At 37.0% G+C, this 22,332-nt stretch overlaps 1 protein-coding gene across 5 annotated transcripts in view; it reads left to right on the forward strand.

The window, feature by feature from the left end:
- LRBA (LPS responsive beige-like anchor protein) overlaps positions 1-22,332 on the forward strand; it is a 748,427-nt gene that overhangs the window by 96,840 nt on the left and 629,255 nt on the right. For all 5 annotated transcript variants that reach the window (XM_069556712.1, XM_069556716.1, XM_069556715.1 and 2 more), the window contains exons 9-14: positions 478-624; positions 12,557-12,754; positions 12,949-13,082; positions 14,757-14,865; positions 15,159-15,311; positions 20,116-20,284. In XM_069556712.1, coding sequence (XP_069412813.1) covers positions 478-624; positions 12,557-12,754; positions 12,949-13,082; positions 14,757-14,865; positions 15,159-15,311; positions 20,116-20,284 — 910 coding nt within the window. The remainder of the gene's footprint in view (positions 1-477; positions 625-12,556; positions 12,755-12,948; positions 13,083-14,756; positions 14,866-15,158; positions 15,312-20,115; positions 20,285-22,332) is intronic.

Here is a 22,332-nt window from a genome sequence, read left to right on the forward strand (position 1 = left end):
TTGATGTCTACAGAAACCATATTTACAGTCTTAGCTTCTAACCATAGAGAACCCTGTTGGCAATTCCTTCTTCACCCACATTAGTTTACAGAAAAGACACATTCACTACATGGCTCGAAGTTAACTCATGATTTTGCTTGTTGCTCCAAAGCCTGCTCTTCTGTCTGCTTCTTTGGTTTCCCAAGTATGAACCTACAGAGTCCATAATGATTTTTCTGACTCCATTTCTTACGTCCATTTTGTCATCAAGTTCTGTTTATTGTACTTTGGAGAACTTGTCTGTTTTTCTGTGATGTCTTTCCTGATCTCTACACCAAATGGGAATGAATGAAGTGAAATGCTAAATGAAATTTTAATCTAATCAGATTATACTTTAGAAAAGACAAAATATTTATACCAGTATAGGTTGTTATTAATTCTGGAGGAGACAATTTTTTTTGTTTTTTCTCTAATAAAATTTTCTGTTTCCTCTCACAGACCTTTGACAAGTGTTTCCTGGGCTCATCAGAAACAGCAGATGCTAACAGAGTATTCTGTGGTCAGATGACTGCAGTTTACCTTTTCAGTGAAGCTCTTAATGCTGCTCAGATTTTTGCTATTTATCAGTTGGGCCTGGGATACAAGGTACTTTACTTGATGTTTTCTGCTTAATCAGTGTTAGTTGAGCTTGATTTATAGATGGGTGATGCATGTGGCAGTTTATAACTAGGGTTAATAAACTGCATGTGAGACTAACCAAGGGTTCCTTAAGGAAATCTCAGGAGTCCAAAGCACATGTTAAAGTTTTACTGGAAGCATAGTATACTTGCTATATATGAGGCACTGCGCAAACTACTAGCTCAGTTTCAACTTTAATTTATGCTGCATTTCTTTTGTTGTTACCATATTTTTGAATAGCTACGTTTTTAATAGTTGCTGTGATAAAAAGCAAGGCCAAATTTGCCTGTTACTTCAGGTACCTCTTGACTTCCTACTTTTGCATTCCAGTCTTCTCTGGGTGTTAGTTCTAGAAGGTCTTCATAGAACCGTTCAACTTCAGCTTCTTCAGCATTACTGGTTGGGGCATACACTTGGATTACTGTGATAATGAATGGTTTGCTTTGGAAATGAACAGAGATCATTGTCATCTTTGAGACTGCACCAGAGGACTGCATTTTGGACTCTTGTTGACTGTGAGGGCTACTTCATTTCTTCTAAGGGATTTTTGCCCACAGTAGTAGATATAATGGTCATCTGAATTAAATTTGCCCACTCCCGTCCATTTTAGTTCACTGATTCCTAAAATGTCAGTGTTCACTCTTGCCATCTCCTGTTTGACCACTTCCAATTTGCCTTGATTCATGGACCTAACATTCCAGGTTCCTATGCAGTATTACTCTCTACAGTATCAGATTTTACTTCTGTCACCAGTCACATCCACAGTTGGGCATTGTTTTCACTTTGGCTCCATCTCTTCATTCTTTCTGGAGTTATTTCTCCAGTCTCCTCCAGCAGCATATTGGGCGTCATCAGACCTGGGGAGTTCATCTTTCAGTGTGCTGTCTTTTTGCCTTTTCATACTCTTCTTAGGGTTCTCAAGGCAAGAATACTGAAGTGGTTTGCCATCCCCTTCTCCAGTGGACCATGTTTTGTCAGGTCTATGATTTAGTGTTTCACTTATTTCTACTATTTGTTTATTGTTTTTTTTTTAATGTTCTTTCCATTTTTATGTATTTTGCTTTTTTTTTTTTCCAATGAGTGGCTTTGTGAGTAAACTTTTTTAATCAAAAAACAAATCCCTTTATGTCTTTCCATCTTCTTATAAGGGTAGATATCAGTGACATGTTGGTTTTTTTCCTTCCCCAATTTGGATATACTTAAATTGCTCTGCAGAGTAGGAAGGGAAGAGAATGAAAGATAACAGACATCATGAGGGGAATAAAGAGAAGAGGAGAGAAACCTAGAAGAGACAGGTCTGGGAGGTCAACCCATGTTGTAGGATGCATTAATATTTCATTCCTTTTTCCATAAGTAATATTGTGTGGGTATATCACATTTTGTTTATCCATTTGTCAGTCGATGGACGTTGGGCTGTGTCGATCTTTTGACTGTTATGAATAATGCTGCAATGAACCCTTCTATACGAGCTTTTATGTGCACATGTGATTTTTATTTTTCTTGGGTTTGGTCCTAGAGTGAAATTGGTAGTGATATGGTAACTCTACATTTAACTATTTGAGAAACTTTTAGATTGCTTTCTAACATGGCCACATAATTTTACATTCTCTCAGCTATGTATGAGGATTTTGATATCTTTATATTCTCTCCAATAACTGTTAGTATCTGACTTTTATAGCCATTTTAGTGAGTTTGAAATGCTATCCCATTGTGGTTTGGTTTTGATTTGCCTTTTCCTCATGACTAATGATGTTGAATGTATTTTTGTGTGCTTATATGCTGTTATATGTCTTATTTTGAGAAATGTTTATTCACATCCTTTGCCATTTAAAAACTGAGCTGCCTTTTTATTTGTCAAGTTTTAAGAGGTTTTAAAAAAATATTTAATTGTGGTAAAATACACATAAAACTTACCACTTTAACTGTCTTAGGCAGTAGTGTTAAGTATTTTTACATTGTGCAAGCTAGCTGCAGAACTCTTCAATCTGTGAAACTGAAACTCTATACTCATTGAACAAGAATCCACATTCCTCTTTTCCTTAATCTCAGTTTTAAGAGTTTTAAAAATGTATTCTAGAAACAAATACGTTGTCAGATTAGTGATTTGCGAATACCGTCTCCCATTCTGTGGCTTGCTTGCCACTTCCCTGTTGCTTTCCTCTGAAGCAGTTCCACTTTGGCGCAGTCCACTGTGTCTGTATTTTGTCCCATTATTTGTGCTTTGCTGTCATATCTGAAAAGCTATTTCCTAATTCAAGTTCATGAAGATTTACTCCTTGGTTTTCATGTAAAAGTATTGTATTTTTAGCTGTTACATTTAAATCTTTGATTCATTTTGAGTTAATTTTTGTATTTGGAGCAACTGTATTCCTTTGCATCTGCGTTTCTAGATGTCTCAGCATCATTTGCTGCAAAGAATACTCTTTGCTTATTGTATTTCTTGATAGCTTCATCAAAAATCAGTTGATCATAAATGTGTCTGTGGCCGCTCAATTCTGTTTCATTGAACTCTGTCTATTCTTATGGCAGTAGCACCGTCTTGAATACTGTGGTTTTCTAATAGATTTTTAGACTCAGGAAGTGTGAGTTCTCCAATTTTGCTCCTGTTCAAGATTGTTTTGGCATCTTGCATTTCTGTGTGAATTTAAGATATACTTGTCAGTTTGTACAAAATTGTAGCTGGGATTTTGATAGATACTGTATCCAAATCTACAGATCAGTTTGAAAAGATTTGTCATCTTTAGGGTATTAAGTCTTCCAATCCATGAATATGGGATTTTATTCCATTGATGTAGGTCTTTTTCAGTTTCTTTTTGCAGTTTTCTGTGCAGAAGTCACATTTTCTTTTTTTATGTGCTATATCAAATGGAGTTATTTCTTAATTTCAATTTCAGATTGTTTGTTGCTTGTGTATGGTAGCTAAATAGATTTTCATATATTTATCTTCTATAGGACAGCCTTGCTGTAGTAGTTTATTAGCTCTGATTTTGTGTGTGTTTATATTTCTTGTAATTTTCTATATATTAATATAAGATTATATAAATATGATTTTGAAGCACAATTTACTTCTAAGTTTTCGTATAAAAGTATTACATTTTTAGCATATTGAACTTCATCAAAGTGAATTTGTTCTTCATTATATATATATATGATCATGTATTTGTAAACTGCCATCATTTTAGTTTTTTCTTTATAATCTGGACATCTTTTCTTTCTTTTCTTTGCTTAATGGCCCTGGCTAGAACCTCAGTACAGAATCCTGAGGAAATTATGCCCAGTGAGATAAACCAGTCACAGAAGGGCAAATACTATATAATTTCATTATATGAGATGAAAACTAACTCAGAGAAGCAAAGAGTAGAATGGCGGTTACCAAGGGCTGGGGAAAGGAATAAAAGGGAACTGCTTATCAGTGTTCTAAAATTTTAATTATGCAAGATGAGTAAGTTCTAGAGATCTGCTGTACGACATTGTGTTTATAGATAACAATACCATATTGCCCATTTAATGTCTATTAAGAAGGCAGATCTCCTTTTCAGTGTCCTCAATAAAATTAAAAATAAAAAAAGTGGTGAAAGCAGACATCTTTTTCTTTTTCTTTACTGATCTCAGGGGAGAAAGCAATCAGTCTTTCAGTATCAATTATGTTAGCTGTCACTTTTTTGTAGATGGTCTTTGTTTCTTTAAGGAAGTTAATTCATGAAGAGTTTTATCAAGAAGAGTTGTTGGATTTTGTTAAATACTCTTTATGCTTTTACTGAGATGATCATGTTAATTTTGTCCTTATTTATTTTAATGGCTTAAAATAACAGATTTATTACCTTATAGCTCTGGAGGTCAAAAGTCTGAAAATGGGTCTCATGAGGCTAACATCAAGATGTCAGCAGGACGTCATTCCCCTGGAGCCTCTGGGGACAGTCTGTTCCTTGCCTTTCCTGGCTTCTAGACGCCATCTACATTTCTTGGCGTGTGTTCCTTTCCAGCAGTGGCATCCCTGCAGCCTCTGCTTTTGCAGTCATGCCTCCTTCTCTGACTCTGAGCCTCATGCCTCCTTCTAATAAGGATCCTGGTAGAGACTTCCTGGTGGTCCAGTGGCCAAGACTGCATGCTCCCAAAGCAGGGGGCCTGGGTATTCAGTCTCTGGTCAGGGAACTAGATCCCACACATGATAACTAAGAGTTTACATGCTAACCCTAAAGAGCGTGCATGCCGCCACGAAGGTTGAAGACCCTGCATGCTGCAACTAAGACTCAGGGCAGCCAAATAAATATATAAATATTAGGGGAAAAAAGGGAAAAAGTATTCTTTTTTAAAAAGGACTCTTGTAATTGCATTAAGCCCACCAGGATGTGTTAGTATTACTTGCTTAGTCATGTCCGACTCTTTGAGACTCCATGGACTGTAGCCTGCCAGTCTCCTCTGTCCATGGAATTCTCCAGGCAAGAATACTGGAGTAGATAGCCGTTCCCTTCTCCAGAGGATCTTCCCGACCCAGGGATTGAACCCAGGTCTCCCTCATTGCAGGCAGATTCTTCACTGCCTGAGCCACCATTCACCCATTCCAGGGATTAGGACGTGGACATCTTTGGTGAGATTGGGGGAAGATGTTATTCTACCTATAGGCCTATGACCCTATGATTTTAATGTAACAGGGGAGGATTGGAGATAAATGGTGCTTGGAACCTTAATCTCTTTATTTTTATGAATATAGTGTATTGCAGTGCTTGTTCAAAGTTTAAACAAGCCTTGCATCTCTGGGATAATCCTACTTGGTTATAGTTTCTCATTTATGAATACCAAGGCCCAGAAAAGAACCTTAAGTGGTAAATGTATAGAAATAACTGCTTATTTTAAATAACCTACACCAGATTCTTACTGAGTTATATCCTATGTTAACAGCTTATTTGTTTCCTTACTAGTATGATCAGATACTGTTAAAACTGTACTTAAAGATTATATTAAGTGATGATCACGGAATTACTCTGCTTTACTTATTTTATATTTTATGTGGAATTTATAAAATAAAATGTTTGTTTAGGTGTTTATTTTCAAAACTTGTACCTGCTGTCTGCTTCTTGCAAAAGTCAGACTTAAATTGAAGAAAATAGGGAAAACCACTAGACCTAAGGTATGACCTAAGTCAAATCCCTTACGATTATACAGTGAAAGTGACAAATAGATTCAAGGGATTAGATCTGATAGAGTGTCTGAAGAACTATGGACCGAGGTTCGTGCTGTTGTTCAGGAGGTGGTGATCAAAACCGTCCCCTAGAAGAAGAAATGCAAAAAGGCAAAATGGTTGTCTGAGAGCCTTTACAAATAGCTGAGAAAAGAAGATAAGCAAAAGGCAAAGGGGAAGAGGAAAGATACACCCATCTGAATACAGAGTTCCAAAGAATAGCAAGGAGAGATAAGAAAGCCTTCCTAAGTCATCATTGCAAGGAAATAGAGGAAAACAATAGAATGGGAAAGACTAGCGAGCTCAAGAAAATTAGAGATACTAAGGGAACATTTCATGAAAAGAGGAGCACAATAAAGTACAGAAATGGGATGGACCTAACAGAAGCAGAAGATATTAGGAAGAGGTGGCAAGAATACACAGAACTATACAAAAAAGGTCTTCATGACCCAGATAACCATGATGGTGTGATCACTCACCTAGAGCCAGACATCCTGGAATGCAAAGTCAAGTGGGCCTTAGGGAGCATCACTATGAACAAAGCTAGTGGAGATGATGGAATTCCTGTTGAGCTATTTCAAATCTTGAAATAGCTGTTAAAGTGCTGCATTCAGTATGCCAGCACTCGGTATGCCAGTCAAATTTGGAAAAGTCTGCAGTGGCCCGGAACTGGAAAAGGTCAGTTTTCACTCCAATCCCAAAGAAAGGCAATGCCAAAGAATGTTCTAACTACTGCACAGTTGTACTCATCTCACATGCTAGCAAAGTAATGTTCAAAATCTTCCAAGCTAGGCTTCAGCAGTACGTGAACCTAGAACTTCCAGATGTTCAAGCTGGATTTAGGAAAAGCAGAGGAACCAGAGACAAAATTGCGAGCATCTGTTGGATCATTGAAAAAGCATGAGAGTTCCAGAAAAACATGTCTTTCTGCTTTATTGACTACACCAAGGCCTTTGACCTTGTGCATCACAACAAACTATGGAAAATTCTGAAAGAGATGGGAATACCAGACCACCGTACCTGCCTCCTGAGAAATATGTATGCAGATCAAGAAGCAACAGTTTGAACAGGACATGGAACAACAGACTAGTTCCAACTCGGTAAAGGAGTACATCGAGGCTGTATATTGTCACCCTGTTTATTAAAGTTACATGCAGAGAACATCATGCGAGATACTGGGCTGGATGAAGCACAAGCTGGAATCAAGACGGCTGGGAGAAATATCAATAACCTCAGGTATGCAGATGATACCACCCTTATGGCAGAAAGTGAAGAGGAACTGAGTAGCCTCTTGATGAAAGTGAAAGAGGAGAGTGAAAAAGTTGGCTTAATGCTCAACATTCAGAAAACTAAGATAATAGCATCCGATCCCATCAGTTCATGACAAATAGATGGGGAAACAGTGGAAGCAGTGGCACATACTAGTATTTTTGGGCTCCAAAATCGCTGCAGATGGTGACTGCAGCCATGAAATTAAAAGACGCTGACTCCTTGGAAGAAAAGATATAACGAATCTAGACAACATATTAAAAAGCAGAGCCATTACTTTGCCAACAAAGGTCTGTTTAGTCAAGGCTATGGTTTTTCCAGTGGTCATGTATGGATGTGAGAGTTGGACTATAAAGAGAGCTGAGCGCCAAAGAATCGATGCTTTGGAACTGTGGTGTTGGAGAAGACTCTTGAGAGTCCCTTGAACTGCAAGGACATCCAACCAGTCAATCCTAAAGGAAATCAGTCCTGAATATTCATTAGAAGGACTGATGCTGTAGCTGACACTCCAGTAATTTGGCTACCTGATGGGAAGAACTTGAGTCATTAGAAAAGACCCTGATGCTGGGAAAGATTGTAGGCAGGAGGAGAAGGGGATGACAGAGGATGAGATGTTTAGATGGCATCACCGACTTGATGGACATGAGTTTGGTTCAAGCTCCCGGAGCTGGTGATGGGCCTGGAACCCTGGCCTGCTACAGTCTATGGGTCGCAAAGAGTTGGACATGATGCAGCCACTGAACTGAACTTATTCATTACTTTTAAATCTGTTGGTTTGTATAACCATGTTTTAGACATTTCTCAAAACTTGTTTAAGGTAGCAGAGATATAGAAAACTGTTTAAAAGGTTGTAGTTAAATATGTTATAGATGAAAAATATTGTTTCCCATGGAGAAAAAGATGGAGTGCTTTTTTTTTTTGTATGTTCTTACTGTTTGGTGAAATACCAGATTGCTTTAAGTCCTTTGAAAGGGCATTGTTTTTATTTTAATTAATCAAAAAGTATTTACATATGCATAATCTTTCCTATAGTTAACAGCTGTTCCTGACATATGTCAAACACTTACTTTTGTTTAGATTTAGTTTAGTTTAGGTTTGTTAGTAGGAGTCATTTACTCCCAAATTTCACATAAAATATCAAGTAAAATGTTTGTTTAGTTGTTTATTTTCAAGGCTTCTGTCTGCTTATGTTAACACACTGTACTTTGAACAGGATCAAAGAGTAAATTACTGTTTTTAATTGGACTTTTTTCTGCTCCGTACTATGTCGCAAATTAATTTTGTAAACTCAAAGGAATCAGTTAAATATTTAGATTATGTCAGTATTTGTTTTTAGAAAATTGATCCTTAATCTCCCACCCATTTCTGTGTTGGATTTTGATGTGCGACGAAAAGTGAATTTTATCTGATAATTGGCAGTGACCAGCTCAGTGGTTGGACTGAGAAGAAACTCCGGAGTACTTCCCAAAGTTAAACTTGTAACAAAAAGAGGTCGTGGTCATTGTTGGATGGTCCGCTGCCTGTCTGATCCACTGCAGCTTTCTGAATCCTGCTGAAACCTTTACATCTGAGAAGTATGCTCAGCATATCAATGAGATGCACCGAAAACTTCAGCACTTACAGTCAGCATTGGTCAGCAGAATGGGCACAGTTCTTCTCCATGACGACGTCCGACTGCATGTTGTACACCCAACACTTCAAAAGTTGAACAAATTGGGCTACAAAGTTTTGGCTCATCTGCCATGTTCAGCTGACCTCTTGCCAACCAGCAGGAGGCAGAAAATGCTTTCCAAGAGTTCATCAGATTCCAAAGAATGGATTTTTATGCTACGGGAATAAACAAACTTATTTCTTGTTGGAAAAGTGTTGATTGTAATTGTTCCTATTTTGATTCATAAAGATGTATTTGAGCCTAGGATAGGGCTTCCTGGTGGCTCAGACAGTAAAGAATCTACCTGCAATCCAGGATACCCAGGTTTGATCCTTGGCTAGGGAAGATCCTCTGGAAAAGGAAATGCCTACCCACTCCATTATTTTTGCCTGGAGAATTTTGTGGACAGAGGACCCCATGGGGTTGCAAAGAATTAGACATGACTGTGCAACTAACACTTGATCCTAGTAAGAATCATTTAAAATTCATGGTCTGAAACTGTGATTACTTTTGTATCAACCTAGTAGTTGTTCCCTAGAAACATACAACCTACCAAGACTACCAAATTTGAATAGATTATAACTAGTAAGGAAATTGGTAGTAATCAAAAACCTCTGAATAAGGAAAAGCACAGGATCAACTGGCTTCACTGGAGAATTCTATCAAACATTAAAGAAGACATAACACCAATTCTCCTCAACTCTTCCAAAAAATAAAAAGAGGAGGAAACATTTCCAAACTCATTTCTAGAGTCCAGCATTGCCATGAAACCACAGCCAAAAAAAACAAACAACACTGCAAGAAAGCTACAGATTAATATCCATATCCTTATTTAATATTAATTCAGAAATCCTCAACAATATAGTAGCAAATGAAATTCAAGAGGTAGCAAATGAAATTCAAGAACACATTAAAAGGATCATACCCTATGACCACTGGGGATTTATTCCTGGAATATAAGTCTGGTTCAACATATGAGAATAAATCAGTGCTGTACACCACATTAACAGAGTGAGGGACAAAAGCTACGTAATCATCTCAGTAGATGGCAGAGAAAGCATTTGAGAAGATTCAATGCTGTTTCATGATAAAAACACTCAACAAATTACAAAGGAAAGTGAAAAGTGAAAGTGAAGTTGCTCAGTCGTGTCCGACTCTTTCTGGCCCCATGGACTGTAGCATACCAGGCTCCTCTGTCTATGGGATTTTCCAGGCAAAGCTACTGGAGTGGGTTGCCATTTACTTCTCCAGAGGATCTTCCCGACCCAGGGATCAAACCCGGGACTCCCACATTGCAGGCAGACGCTTTACTGTATGAGCCATCAGGGAAGCCTCACAAGTAAAAGGAAACTCCTCAAAATGATAAGGCCATATATGAATAGCCCACAGCTGACACTGTATACAACAAAAATTAGTTGCATTTCTGTACACTAACAATGAGCAATCCAAAAAGACAAGAAGACAGTAATGCCATTTACAATAGCATAAAATGGAATACTTGGGAATACACCAGCAGGATATAAGACTTGTACAGTGAAAAGTATAAAGCATAGCTGAAAGTATTAAGACATGAATCAATGACAAGACACCTTGCTTTCATGGATTGAAAGACTTAATATTGTTAAAGATGCATACTACCCAACGTGATCTACGGATTTAGGACAGTTCCTATTGAAATCCAGATGGCATTTTTTTTTGCAAAAATAGAAAGTCACTGTAAAATCCTCATGAAATCTCAAGAGTTCCCAAATAGCTAAAGCAATCTTACAAAAGAATAAGTTATTTGAAGAGTTCCTACAATTCAGGATTTCAAAACATAGTATAAAGGTACAGTAATCAAAACATTTTGATACATAGACAAATGGAACAGAACAGAGTCCAGAAATCAGTTTCATTTATGGTAAAATGATTATCTATAAGGATACAAAACCCTGAAATGGAGAAAGGTTAATCTCTTGAACACTTTTTTTTTAAACATACGGTGTTTACCGATCCCTACCTTCCATGTATTATAATTAACTCAAAATAGATTGGTGGTGGTGGTGTAGTTGCTAAGTCATGTCTGACTCTTGCAGCCCCGTGGACTGTAGCCTGCCAGGCTTCTCTGTCCATAGGATTAATAGATTAAAGGTAAACATAAGACCTAAACTATAAGACTCCTGTATGAAAACACACAGAGCTTCATGACATTGAGTTTGGCAATAATTTTTTGGATATGACACCAAAAAAAATGAAATAGACAACAAAGAAAAAGTAGAAATTTTTTGTGCATCAAGAAACAGTGTGAAAAGGCAACCCACGGAATGGAAGAAAATATTCCGAACCATACATTTGGTAAAGGATTAATAATATCCACAATATTTGATGGATATACAACTCAACAACAGCAACAAACTCAACTCATTTAAAATGGGCAAATAACCCCAAAGACATTTTTTCCAAAGAAAATATATAAATGGGCAGCAGGCATATGAAAAGCTCAAAATCACTAATCATCAGAGAAATATAAATTGGAACCATAATAGATAATCACCTTACACCCATTAGGATAACAATTGTTAAACAAATGTAAGTGTGGAGAAATTGGTTTCCTTATGCACTACTGATGGGAATGTAAAATAGTGCAACCTCTGTGGAAAGCTATATGGTGATTCTTCAAGAAATTAAAAATATAATTACCACATGATAGAGCAATCATTTTAAAAATTTTATTCATTTATTTATTTTTGACTCTGCTGGGTCTTCACTAGCTGTGGAGTGCTGGGTTTACTCTCTGGTTGCAGTGTGCTGACTTCTCTTGCTGCAAAGCGTGGGCTCTAGGGTGAGCAGGCTTCCGTAGTTGTGGTTCCTGGGCTCCGTGACACAGGCTCGATAGTTGTGGCAAACGGGCTTATTAGTTGCTCTGTAGCGTGTGGGATCCAAACCCGAATCTTGTGCACTGGCAGGCAGATTCTTTACCATTGAGCCACCAGGGAAGACCCCGACTGAGCAATCTTACCTCTGTAAATATATATGAGATAAATGAAAGGATATGAAAGAGCTGTTTGCACACCCATGTTCATTGCAGCATTGTTCACACAGTAGGTAAGAGGTTGAAGCAACCTGATTGTCTATGGATGAATGAATAAAGAAAATATGATACATATTTACAATGGAATATTATTCAACTTTAAACAGAAAAAAAATTCTGACACATGCCACAACACAGGTGAATCTTAAGGATGGTATGCTGCTCACAAAAAGACACATGCTCTGTGACTTCCCCAGTTTAGTTACTTAAAGTAATCAAGCTCATGGAACCAGAAAGTAGAACATGATTGCTAGGGGGTTGGGAGTGGGATGCAGGCGGTGGAAATGAGTTGTTATTCAGTGGGAATTTCAATTTAGCAAGATGTAAAAGTTCTAGAGATTTGTTATACAATAGTGTACTGTAGTTAACAACACTGTACTATACACTTGAAAAATATTTAAGATGGTAAATTTTATTTTAAATGTTCCTTTTAACAAAATTAAAGAAGAGAATCAAAAAAGACAAAAATAAATGGAAAAAAAAACATGCTTTGTAGGACATTAAATTTTGCATTTTTTTTAATGAAAATTTTAATGTCAAGGTGACTTCCATTACACCTTTAAAATGAATTCAGACTACTTTAGAAGTAATTAAACATGCAGGGCTTCTCTTAATTGATATTGTTAAGAAAATGGTCAATACTCTCCTTGAATTTTTATATTTGTGGTGCTTTATAGTTAGATTTTCTTTTTGTGGCATAGTATCTTAATGTTCGACTTTTTATTCTTAGGGTACATTTAAATTCAAAGCAGAAAGTGACCTGTTCCTTGCTGAGCATCACAAGCTTTTATTGTATGATGGCAAACTCTCTGGTGCCATTGCATTCACGTACAATCCACGCGCCACAGATGCCCAACTCTGTCTTGAATCATCCCCTAAGGACAACCCTTCGATTTTTGTTCATTCACCGCACGCACTCATGCTCCAGGTACTAGGAATGGTATTTAACAATATTTTTAATGGTAAATTTTGATGTATTATTGAGGTGTATTTGGTAGCTTCTATTACGAATACGTGAACTGTAACATTGTATTGTTCCTGTTATATTTTACTTTTAATAAAATATATTTAGTTTTTGGAAAAGAATCATTGGAACCTTTACTGTGTCTTCTATTTTACAAGGATGTGAAGGCGGTTTTAACCCATTCTATCCAAAGTGCCATGCATTCGATTGGAGGAGTACAAGTGCTGTTTCCACTGTTTGCACAGTTGGATTATAAGCAATATTTATCTGATGAAATTGACTTGACTATATGGTGAGTCCTTTTGTTTTTTTCTTTCGTTTGATGTGAGTTATTCTCACCATGGAGCTGCACAATGTTTTTTTTCAATCTTGTAAAGTTGTTGTAGGGATAATAAAGAGCCTAAAGAAATTTGTGAATTATAATTGTTATTACAAATTCAATTCTGATAATTTTTAAATTCTTTATCAGTAGGAAATAGGGAGCTCTAAAAAAATAATACTTTGAATAAAGTTAGACATGGTAATAATATCAGAAGTGTAGGTATTTTTAACTAAAATAAAAATATTTAAAATGGTTATTTGGCAGTAATTTCTTATGGTAAGTTTTCCATATTTAATTATTATTGCAGGTAATATATTGAATTTAATTATTATTGCAGTAACATATTGAAATGTAAAATTTTTATGTTACATAATACTAAGTGATTTGGTTTTTTCAAAACTAAATTGCTTATTTGGCACTTTTGTCTCCTGTCTTTTAGTGTTGAGTAAAGGGAAGAGACATGAATTCTAGGACAAGTTATTAAAATGTCGGAGAGGATGTGGAAATGAATTTTTATGGCTATATATCATAGTGAAACTATTTATAATAAAATAATTGTTTAATTATTAATTGAGTGATTTTAATGTTTTTTGTATTCTCCCTTTTTGAAATTCTGTTTCTAATTTCTACTTTTACATGCAATTGAAGTCTACTACCAATGTATATGTTTAGTGTTATAATAAATTTTCCAGATTATTTTTAGGCAAGAAAATGAGTTATTTTTAAAAGAAATTATGTATCAAAGCTAGTGTTTATTGGCTACGTTTAAAATAATTAAAATTATCCTTGACCTATTGTTCCTTCATAAAATTTTTTTTGCATCCTAGTCTGTAATCTTTGTAACAGAGCTCAGTTATTTATTTATTTATTTATTTATTTTTAACTTTTCAACTTTATTAGAATTGCTGACAGTTAAAAAATCGACGTACTTTTGTGGAGGAGGTTGGCTGTTCTCCCTTTCCTAGTGGGAATCTCTCAAAACTTTTGAGAGGGACAAAACAGTTGACCTTTATTCCATTCCATGTTGAGTATATAAAAGTTATGAGGTTGGAAGCATGACTGTAGTCTTACTACTTTAACTTTTTCTGTCTGGCTAATGAGGAAGATATTTAAATTATTATTTGAACACTTCAGTTTGCCTACATCCTTATTTATCTTCCCCTTTACGTACCCTATCCTCTGTTCAAATTAGGCCAGTTTGAGGATTTCTGTCCTAGTGCTTGCTCCATATCTTTTCCATCTGTTTGGCCTCTGACTCTCCAAAATTGAATACACTTGCTCATCTGAGTTGCATCCATTTCTTAGGGCAAAGTAATAAACTTCTATTAGCCATCTTACTGCTTGTTTTTGGATATTGCTAATTTTTCTCTACGTTGTGCCTGTTTGTCATAATGTTTCAAAAGTAATTCATTTATTAACGTATTTATGATAAAGAATATGAGCTAAATATTTGACTAATAAGTCCTAATCTTTCCTGAAATAATATTGGAGGTAGTTTCAGTAAAGCACCAGTTTCCTTGGAATAGAAACTTTTTATTAAGGGTAATTGAAAGACTGTATCTATCTAGCCACCTCCTTCCCATTTTTTTTTAAAGAGAATATGGTTTTTCAAACCGTTGTTGTTTTCTTGTTTCCTTATTGCAGCTCAACTTTGCTGGCTTTTATCATGGAGCTGTTGAAGAACTCAGTTGCTATGCAAGAGCAGATGCTTGCCTGCAAGGGCTTCTTGGTAATAGGATATAGCCTTGAAAAGGTAAAGTAGGAAATGCTTTACATTTTTGATTCTTCATTTGTAGTCCAGGAAACTTGGTCTCCTAAGAAGCTGAGAAATTCTGTTTGCAAGTGTATCTCTTTGGTTAATGTAAAGTTACCTAAATTAAGACAACCTATTGCTGTTTTACCTTGCCCCCACTGTTTTATTGAATCTCAAAGCATCTTTAACTTTGAGCATAGTTTGTCGACCACCTTTTTTCTGGTATTGACAACGTTTAACTTACTTCCCTTGCTTTGCGTTGATAGTGACCTTTGAAATATCTTCCTCTGCAGTCTTCCAAATCCCATGTCAGCAGAGCAGTACTTGAACTTTGCCTCGTATTTTCAAAATACCTGAGTAATCTGCCGAATGGGATGCCCCTACTCAAGCAATTGTGTGACCACATTCTTCTTAACCCAGCTATATGGATTCATACCCCTGCCAAGGTAATCCATACATTGATTTTGTGCTAGTATGTTCACTACATGTTTGTACTTGAGAAGAGTGATAATGAAGAGGATTTTCTTTCATCCTTTTACATGCTGTTGTGTAAGGTTTCAGTGGAATGCATTTTTTGAATAAATGTACTTTTTAAAAATTGATAATAAATGTACTTTTTAAAAAAATTAATAATTGAGGATAATTGCTTTACAGTGTTGTGTTGGTTTCTGCCATACAACAACGTGAACCAGCCATACGTACATATATATCCAGGGCTTTCCTGGTGGGTCAGCGGTGAAGAACCTGCCTGCCAGCACAGGAGATGTGGGTTCAATCCCTGAGTCGAAAGATCCCCTGGAGACGGAAATGGCAACCCTCTCTAGTATTCTTGCCTGGGAAATCCCATGGACAAGGAATCTGGCAGGCTAAATACTCCATAGGGTCACAAAATAGTTGGATAGGACTTAGCAACTAAAGCACAAAAATAATACATTTCCCCTCCCTCTTGAACCTCCCTCCCACCTGACTAAATGTACTTTTGCAAGACAGTATTTCCTCCCTCCCTCCATCCGTCCCTCCCTTCCTAAAGCAGTAATAGCATTTTTGAAATACAGAAATAGTATATATTTTCTTTGTTAAATAAAATTGTATTTGGGAGAGATTTTGATGTCCATTTCCTTAACCATAGTTGGATTGCATATATATCTATGCGCCCTTATGTATGTATGAATGTATATACATACATATAAATTATACTCATTGTGCTCTCTCTCTCTGTGTTATATATACATATTCCTTCCACCAAAATGATGAGCTACTGAGTTTAGCTCTTACAGGAACAGCTGAAATGTCACCCTTTCTTGAAGGCTTCGTGATGTGTTGGTCTCATTTAATCATTTTAATTTCACATTAATTAAAATTATTAAACAATTATATTTTATACAGTAGTTTAGTACTATAACAGCAAACCAATTGCATTAAGTAAACATAAGCGAATTTGTGATAAAATATGTAAATGAAACTTTTGATAAACCCTAATGTTCTATTGAGTTATCCTAAACATTTGATTTCCTCTCTCCCCCTCTCCTTTCTGGTTCACTTGCAAGTGTTTATCATTGTTCAGGTTGGAATAACACGTACTTACTTTAGTTGTCAGAAAAAAATGTCTGCAGACTTTTTTGCTCTTCTGGAGTCATAGTATCTTATTTTCAGCTGCTCTTTTCAGATGTTAAGGAGAAAAACAGCTGCTCACTCTGATTGCCATTTGGAAATAATCAAAGGAGGCAGCTGGAGGTTGTAGCTTTTTATCTCTGGGTTCAAATTTGACCTCTTTCTCTTCTATGACCCTCAGTCTTATTTCTTTTCAAGGATTGTTTCAAGTTACTTCTTAAACTTTTTACTAAACACTTCTTTGTCTTACTAAGTGCATTTGTAAGCCTTTGGGCCTCTTTTGATGTGGTCAGAAAACCTCCTCTTATTAGATACTTAGTTGTAGGGGAATATTTAAAAAATTTCATTATATCATTTTCTTAAGTCCATAGTATTATTGCACTGTATTTCTTACCTTTTCCTTGTTAATAATTTTCTTTAATTTCCTTTTTAGAATTTGCAGGTGATTTGTTAATATTAAACTTCAGTTTTGTTTCACCCTTATGCTTTGTGTATCCTTGAGGGGTTATATCTAAATTTATCATCAAGGTAGTTATAACAAAAGGCAGATATAAAGTTTGTTTGACCTAAAGGTCATACAGTTTGGGGGAGAAAGGGGCTTCTTAACAAAAAGAATGCAACATGTAAAATTAGGTTTAGGATTTTGGAAGGAACATGTGTAGATGAGTGGGCATAAAGTTTAAGCTTCGTTAGCTCCGTGGTAAATTCATCTCTGGTTACCAAAGTTGAGAGTATGATCGTATGAATCAGTCTTTGCTTTTGGAACTGGCTGCTCCCGTCTTTTATAATACGCATTTAAGCTTGATTTGCTCAGAGACAGTCTTTTGAATGGCCTAACACGAGAGATGAGTTTTCTTGTAGACAGTAGTCTTCCATTTGTTGAGTGGCCAGCCCTATGGATACAGTGGTGAATAAGACAGATCTGATCCCTGCTCTCATACACAGAATTCAGGTGTAATGGGAAGGACATTTTCATGTATGATTTGTGTGGCTATTGGATTATATAGAGTGAAGAATTATTCACAATCGATATGCATGATCCTGAGGTCACTGTTCTTATTCACCTCAGCATGTTGCTGTCCAGTCCTGCTAATTTTTCTTCAGCTGCAGCACCATTCTCAGGAAACTGACTTTCTCCAGTTTCCATGTCTTAGTTTCTCACTTTTCGTTAGGGTTCCTTCACGCTTTCGACGTTTCACAGTCACTCTCATCCGAACATTTCTTAGCCCCCAGATTTGTCATGGTTTCTCTTTGTTTTCAGAATAAAGCATTAAGTCTGCATGCCAGTTCTTTCTAGGCTTTCTATATGAAAATCAGTTATCCTCAATGGGTAGGTGGGTACCAAAAGGTATCCTGGAGCAGGGGTTCTTAATCTTGGCTGTCTATAGAATTAGTTGGGAAAGGTGTTTTTTGCTTTTTGTTTTTTAAAATGAAAACAGAATCTCACTCCCTCTTCCCTAGATTCTGATTTAATTGCTCTGGGACAAGACCCAGACTGGTATTTTAAAAATGTTTTCCAGGTATTTTAATGCAGGCAAGATTGAGGATGGTTGTTCCAGATCTAGGGAAGCTTTTTGTATTATATACAATTTTCTCTATTTGAAATTTCCTCTTATTGTTAGAACTACTCATCTTCAAAGTCTACCTTAATATCTACTCTATTAGTGAAAGTTTTCTTGACTATTTTAGCTTACCCCCAAATAATTTCTCTGGCCTCTGAATTAATAGTATTTAACAGCTCTATGGCACTCGTTTTGCAATTAATTACATATTACCACATGAGCTTTCTTAAGTTTCAGTAGGGGCATTTATTCCCTTTGGTTTTTCACTTAAAATTGTGTGTATTTTTAATCTTCTCCATTAGATTTTTAGCTAGTGAGGGACAGTGTCTGTGCCATTGTATATTCAGTAATACAGTGCTACAAATACAGGTGAAGGTAAATATTTTCTGATTGAAATATCACAGTTAATTTGAATCATGTCATAGAAAGTTCTGTATATCCTCAATAACAAGTAAGCTGGGCTGTCTATTTGAACAGCAGTAGCAACATCAACAGAGAAGGCAATGGCACCCCACTCCAGAACTCTTGCCTGGAAAATCCCATGGACGGAGGGCCTAGTGGGCTGCAGTCCATGAGATCACAAAGAGTTGGATACAACTGAGTGACTTCACTTTCACTTTTAACTTTCATGCATTGGAGAAAGAAATGGCAACCCACTCCAGTGTTCTTGTCTGGAGAATACCAGGGTTGGGGGAGCCTGGTGGGCTGTCATCTATGGGGTCGCACAGAGTTGGACACGACTGAAGCGACTTAGCAGCAGCAGCAGCAGCAGCAGCAGCAGCAACATCAAAATGATGTTATCTTTCAGCAACTCTGGATTATAGCGTGTTATGATTTTCTAAACTACAGTTGGGTTTCCCTGGTGGTTCAGCAGTAAAGAGTCTGCCTGTAAGTGCAGGAAATGTGGGTTCCATCCCTGGGTCAGGAAGATCCCCTGGAGGAGGAAGTGGCAACCCACTCCAGTATTCTTGCCAGGGAGAGCCCATGGACAGAGGAGCCTGGCAGGTTACAGTCCATGGGTTGGCAAAGACTCAAACATGGCTTAGCTACTAAACGACAACAGTGAACTACAGTCATCTTTCAGACTTCGATTTTAAGGGGCTCAGAGTCTGCCGTTCTTTACCATGTATTGTTACTGATTGACTCCCTTATTCATTTAACCTTGATTGTTTGTTTATAGAGCATCTGGAATGTAGGCACCTAATTTTTATCTTTCAGGCTTAAAAAGGAAAATGCCCCCAGCATCTGGGAATGTCCATTATGTTTAAACATAAATGTTCAGTTGTAAATGATCAGGAGTAGTTTGAGTTTTGGTCAAATTTAATGCCTTCCTTAGTATTTTTTAGTTTATGAAGTATGTCCACTGGTAATGCAGTGAAGAATTCTTGATTTCGATATGAAAGTAGAACAAAAGTGGTTTTTACTTTGTGCTGCTGTTAGTAGTAGAGTATAATTGTTTATGAATTTTAGAGACTATAATATTATAATCACAATCTTTGTAGTAATGAGCTGCTATAACAAAATTCTTTTTTTCTAACAAACATTTCTTAAGGTAGGCTTTACATATTTTTGTATGATTTTCTTTTTTTGATCTGGTGTTTAGTTATTCCTGCTTGTTTTTTTAATTTCTTATGAGTTATTCCAGCTACTGGTTTTCTCCAGAACAAAGACAATTTCTAGCTTTTGAGAACAATTATGCAAAGTATAAGTAGTAGGTTTATTATAAAGAAGTGTGTAAGTTCATGAATAATTGCTGATTGCTAAATAGGAATCAGTTTTCTCCGCACTATAGGAATAGTGCTGCAAAAACGTGGTATATGCGGGGATGTTTTCTTCATAGTGCTGCTGTAAAAGAAGCCTTTGCCTGGGTTTGTTTTATAAGGAGTGTGTGTACTTCTGGATGTGTGTCAGTGGCTATATGTTGTCTGTTAACATGGAGGTTACTATCAAGCTAATTAAGCAGCTTGCTTTTTAGAACAAGTGTGGTCCGAATAGAGCAACCTGAGAGTATTACTGGAAAGAATGGTAAAACGCTGGTCTGTTTCTTTGATTTGAGCTCTTCCTTTTGATTCTCTAGGTGCAGTTGACACTCTATACTTACCTGTCCACGGAATTCATTGGCACAGTCAACATATATAATGCCATTCGGAGAGTTGGAACAGTGCTTCTCATAATGCACACACTGAAGTACTACTACTGGGCAGTGAATCCTCAGGATCGGAGTGGGATTACCCCAAAAGGATTAGGTATTTCATCTCTGTCTGTATATTATGTTACATATATATGCAAGGTCAGGATTTTCCCTTTCCTTCTTCCTTCCCTCCGTCTCTCTTCCATCTCTTTTTTCCGAAACCAATACATACTTCTGAAAGTTTTTCTAAATCTTTTCATGGCAAAATTTTATTTTAATCTTGCTGATAATTTTAATAGTTTGTCCTAAATTGTGGTTGACAGAGATTAACAGCTCACTATTTTTATAGAAGAATGCTACTTTTGCTAGTATGAGTTCTTTGGTGATCAAATATGACTAGGATGATTTCTAAGGCATGGAGAATGTGAGAAAATTCTATATTAGCAACTAGTATTGATGTTGAGTTCAGTTATTCCATTGAAAGTCATTGACAGCAGTGTTTTTTGAGAGAATGGAGATTTTTTTTGTAGGAGTAGGGAGTATCTGCTTCTAATAACTAATTGAAGGAAACTACAGAATTTCAGTAATTATTTTCCTGTATAATTGGAACTAACTTACTGGAAGCCTGACGTTCATTCATTATGTCAATCCTTCATAGAAGGGGTCAAAATAAAAATTTTGACAAATAGTGGCTCATTTAAAGTATTGCAAAACCTGCTTAAAACGGTTTATATTATTGCTCATTGTTGTTCATTCGCTGAGTTGTGTCCTATTCTTTGCGACTTCATGGACTGCAGCATGCCAGGCTTCGGAAGTCTTTCACTATCTCCTGGAGTTTGCTCAAACTCATGTCCATTGAGTCGATGATGCCGTCCAACCATCTCATCCTCTTTTGCCCCCTTCTCCTGCCCTCAGTCTTTGCCAGCATCGTGGTCTTTTCCAGTCACTCGGCTCTTCACATAAGGTGGCCAAAGTATTGGAGCTTCAGCTTCAATATCAGCCTTTCCAATGAATATTCAAGGCTGATTTCCTTTAGGATTGACTGGTTTGATCTCCTTGCTGTCTAAAGGAATCTCAAGAGTCTTCTCCAACACCACAGTTTGAAAGCATCACTTCTTCAGTACTCTGCCTTCGTTATGGTCCAACTCTCACATCTGTATGTGGCTACTGGGAAAACCATAGCTTTGACCATATGGACCTTTGTCAGCAAAGCGATGTCTTTGGTTTTTAATACGCTGTCAAGGTTTCTCATAGCTTTTCTTCCAAGGAACATCTGTCTTTTAATTTCATGGCTGTAGTTGCCATCCGTAATGATTTTAGAGTGGTATCATCTGCATATCTGAGATTGTTGGTATTTCTCTCAGCAATCTTGATTCCACCTGTGATTCCTCCAGTCTAGCATATTGCTGATGTACTCTGCATGTAAGTTAAATAAGCAGGGTGACAATATACCCCTTGTTGTACTCCTTTCCCAGTTTTGAACCTGTCAGTTGTTCATGTCTGTTCTGTTATTTCTTGGCCTGCTTTCAAGCTTCTCAGGAGATAGGTAAGGTGGTATGGTATTCTTGTCTCTTTAAGAATTTTTCACAGATTGTTGGGATCCACGTAGTCAAAGGCTTTAGCGTAATCAGTGAGGCAGAAGTAGATGTTTTTCTAGAATTTGCTTGTTTTCTCTGTAGTCCAATGTGCGTTGGCAGTTTGATCTCTGGTTGCTCTGCCTTTTCTAAATTCAGCTCTAGGGCTTATTTTTGCTGACTATTACAGCGTCTCCCACTCCAGTACTCTTGTCTGGAAAATCCCATGGATGGAGGAGCCTGGAAGGCTGCAGTCCATGAGGTCACTGAGGGTCAGACACGACTGAGCGACTTCACTTTCACTTTTCACTTTCATGCATTGGAGAAGGAAATGGCAACCCACTCCAATGTTCTTGCCTGGAGAATCCAAGGGGAGCCTGGTGGGCTGCCGTCTATGGGGTCGCACAGAGTCGGACACGACTGAAGCGACTTAGCAGCAGCAGCAGAGTGTCTCCATCTTCATCTGTGAAGAATATAATCAGTCTGATGTTGGTATTGACCATATGGTGGCATCTGTGTGTAGAGTCGTCTCACATGTGGTTGGAAGAGTGTGTTTACTATCACCCGTGTGTTCTCTTGACAAAACTGT

The sequence above is a fragment of the Ovis canadensis genome, chromosome 17 (genome assembly GCF_042477335.2).
Source record: "Ovis canadensis isolate MfBH-ARS-UI-01 breed Bighorn chromosome 17, ARS-UI_OviCan_v2, whole genome shotgun sequence".
Classification (NCBI taxonomy): Eukaryota; Metazoa; Chordata; class Mammalia; order Artiodactyla; family Bovidae; genus Ovis; species Ovis canadensis.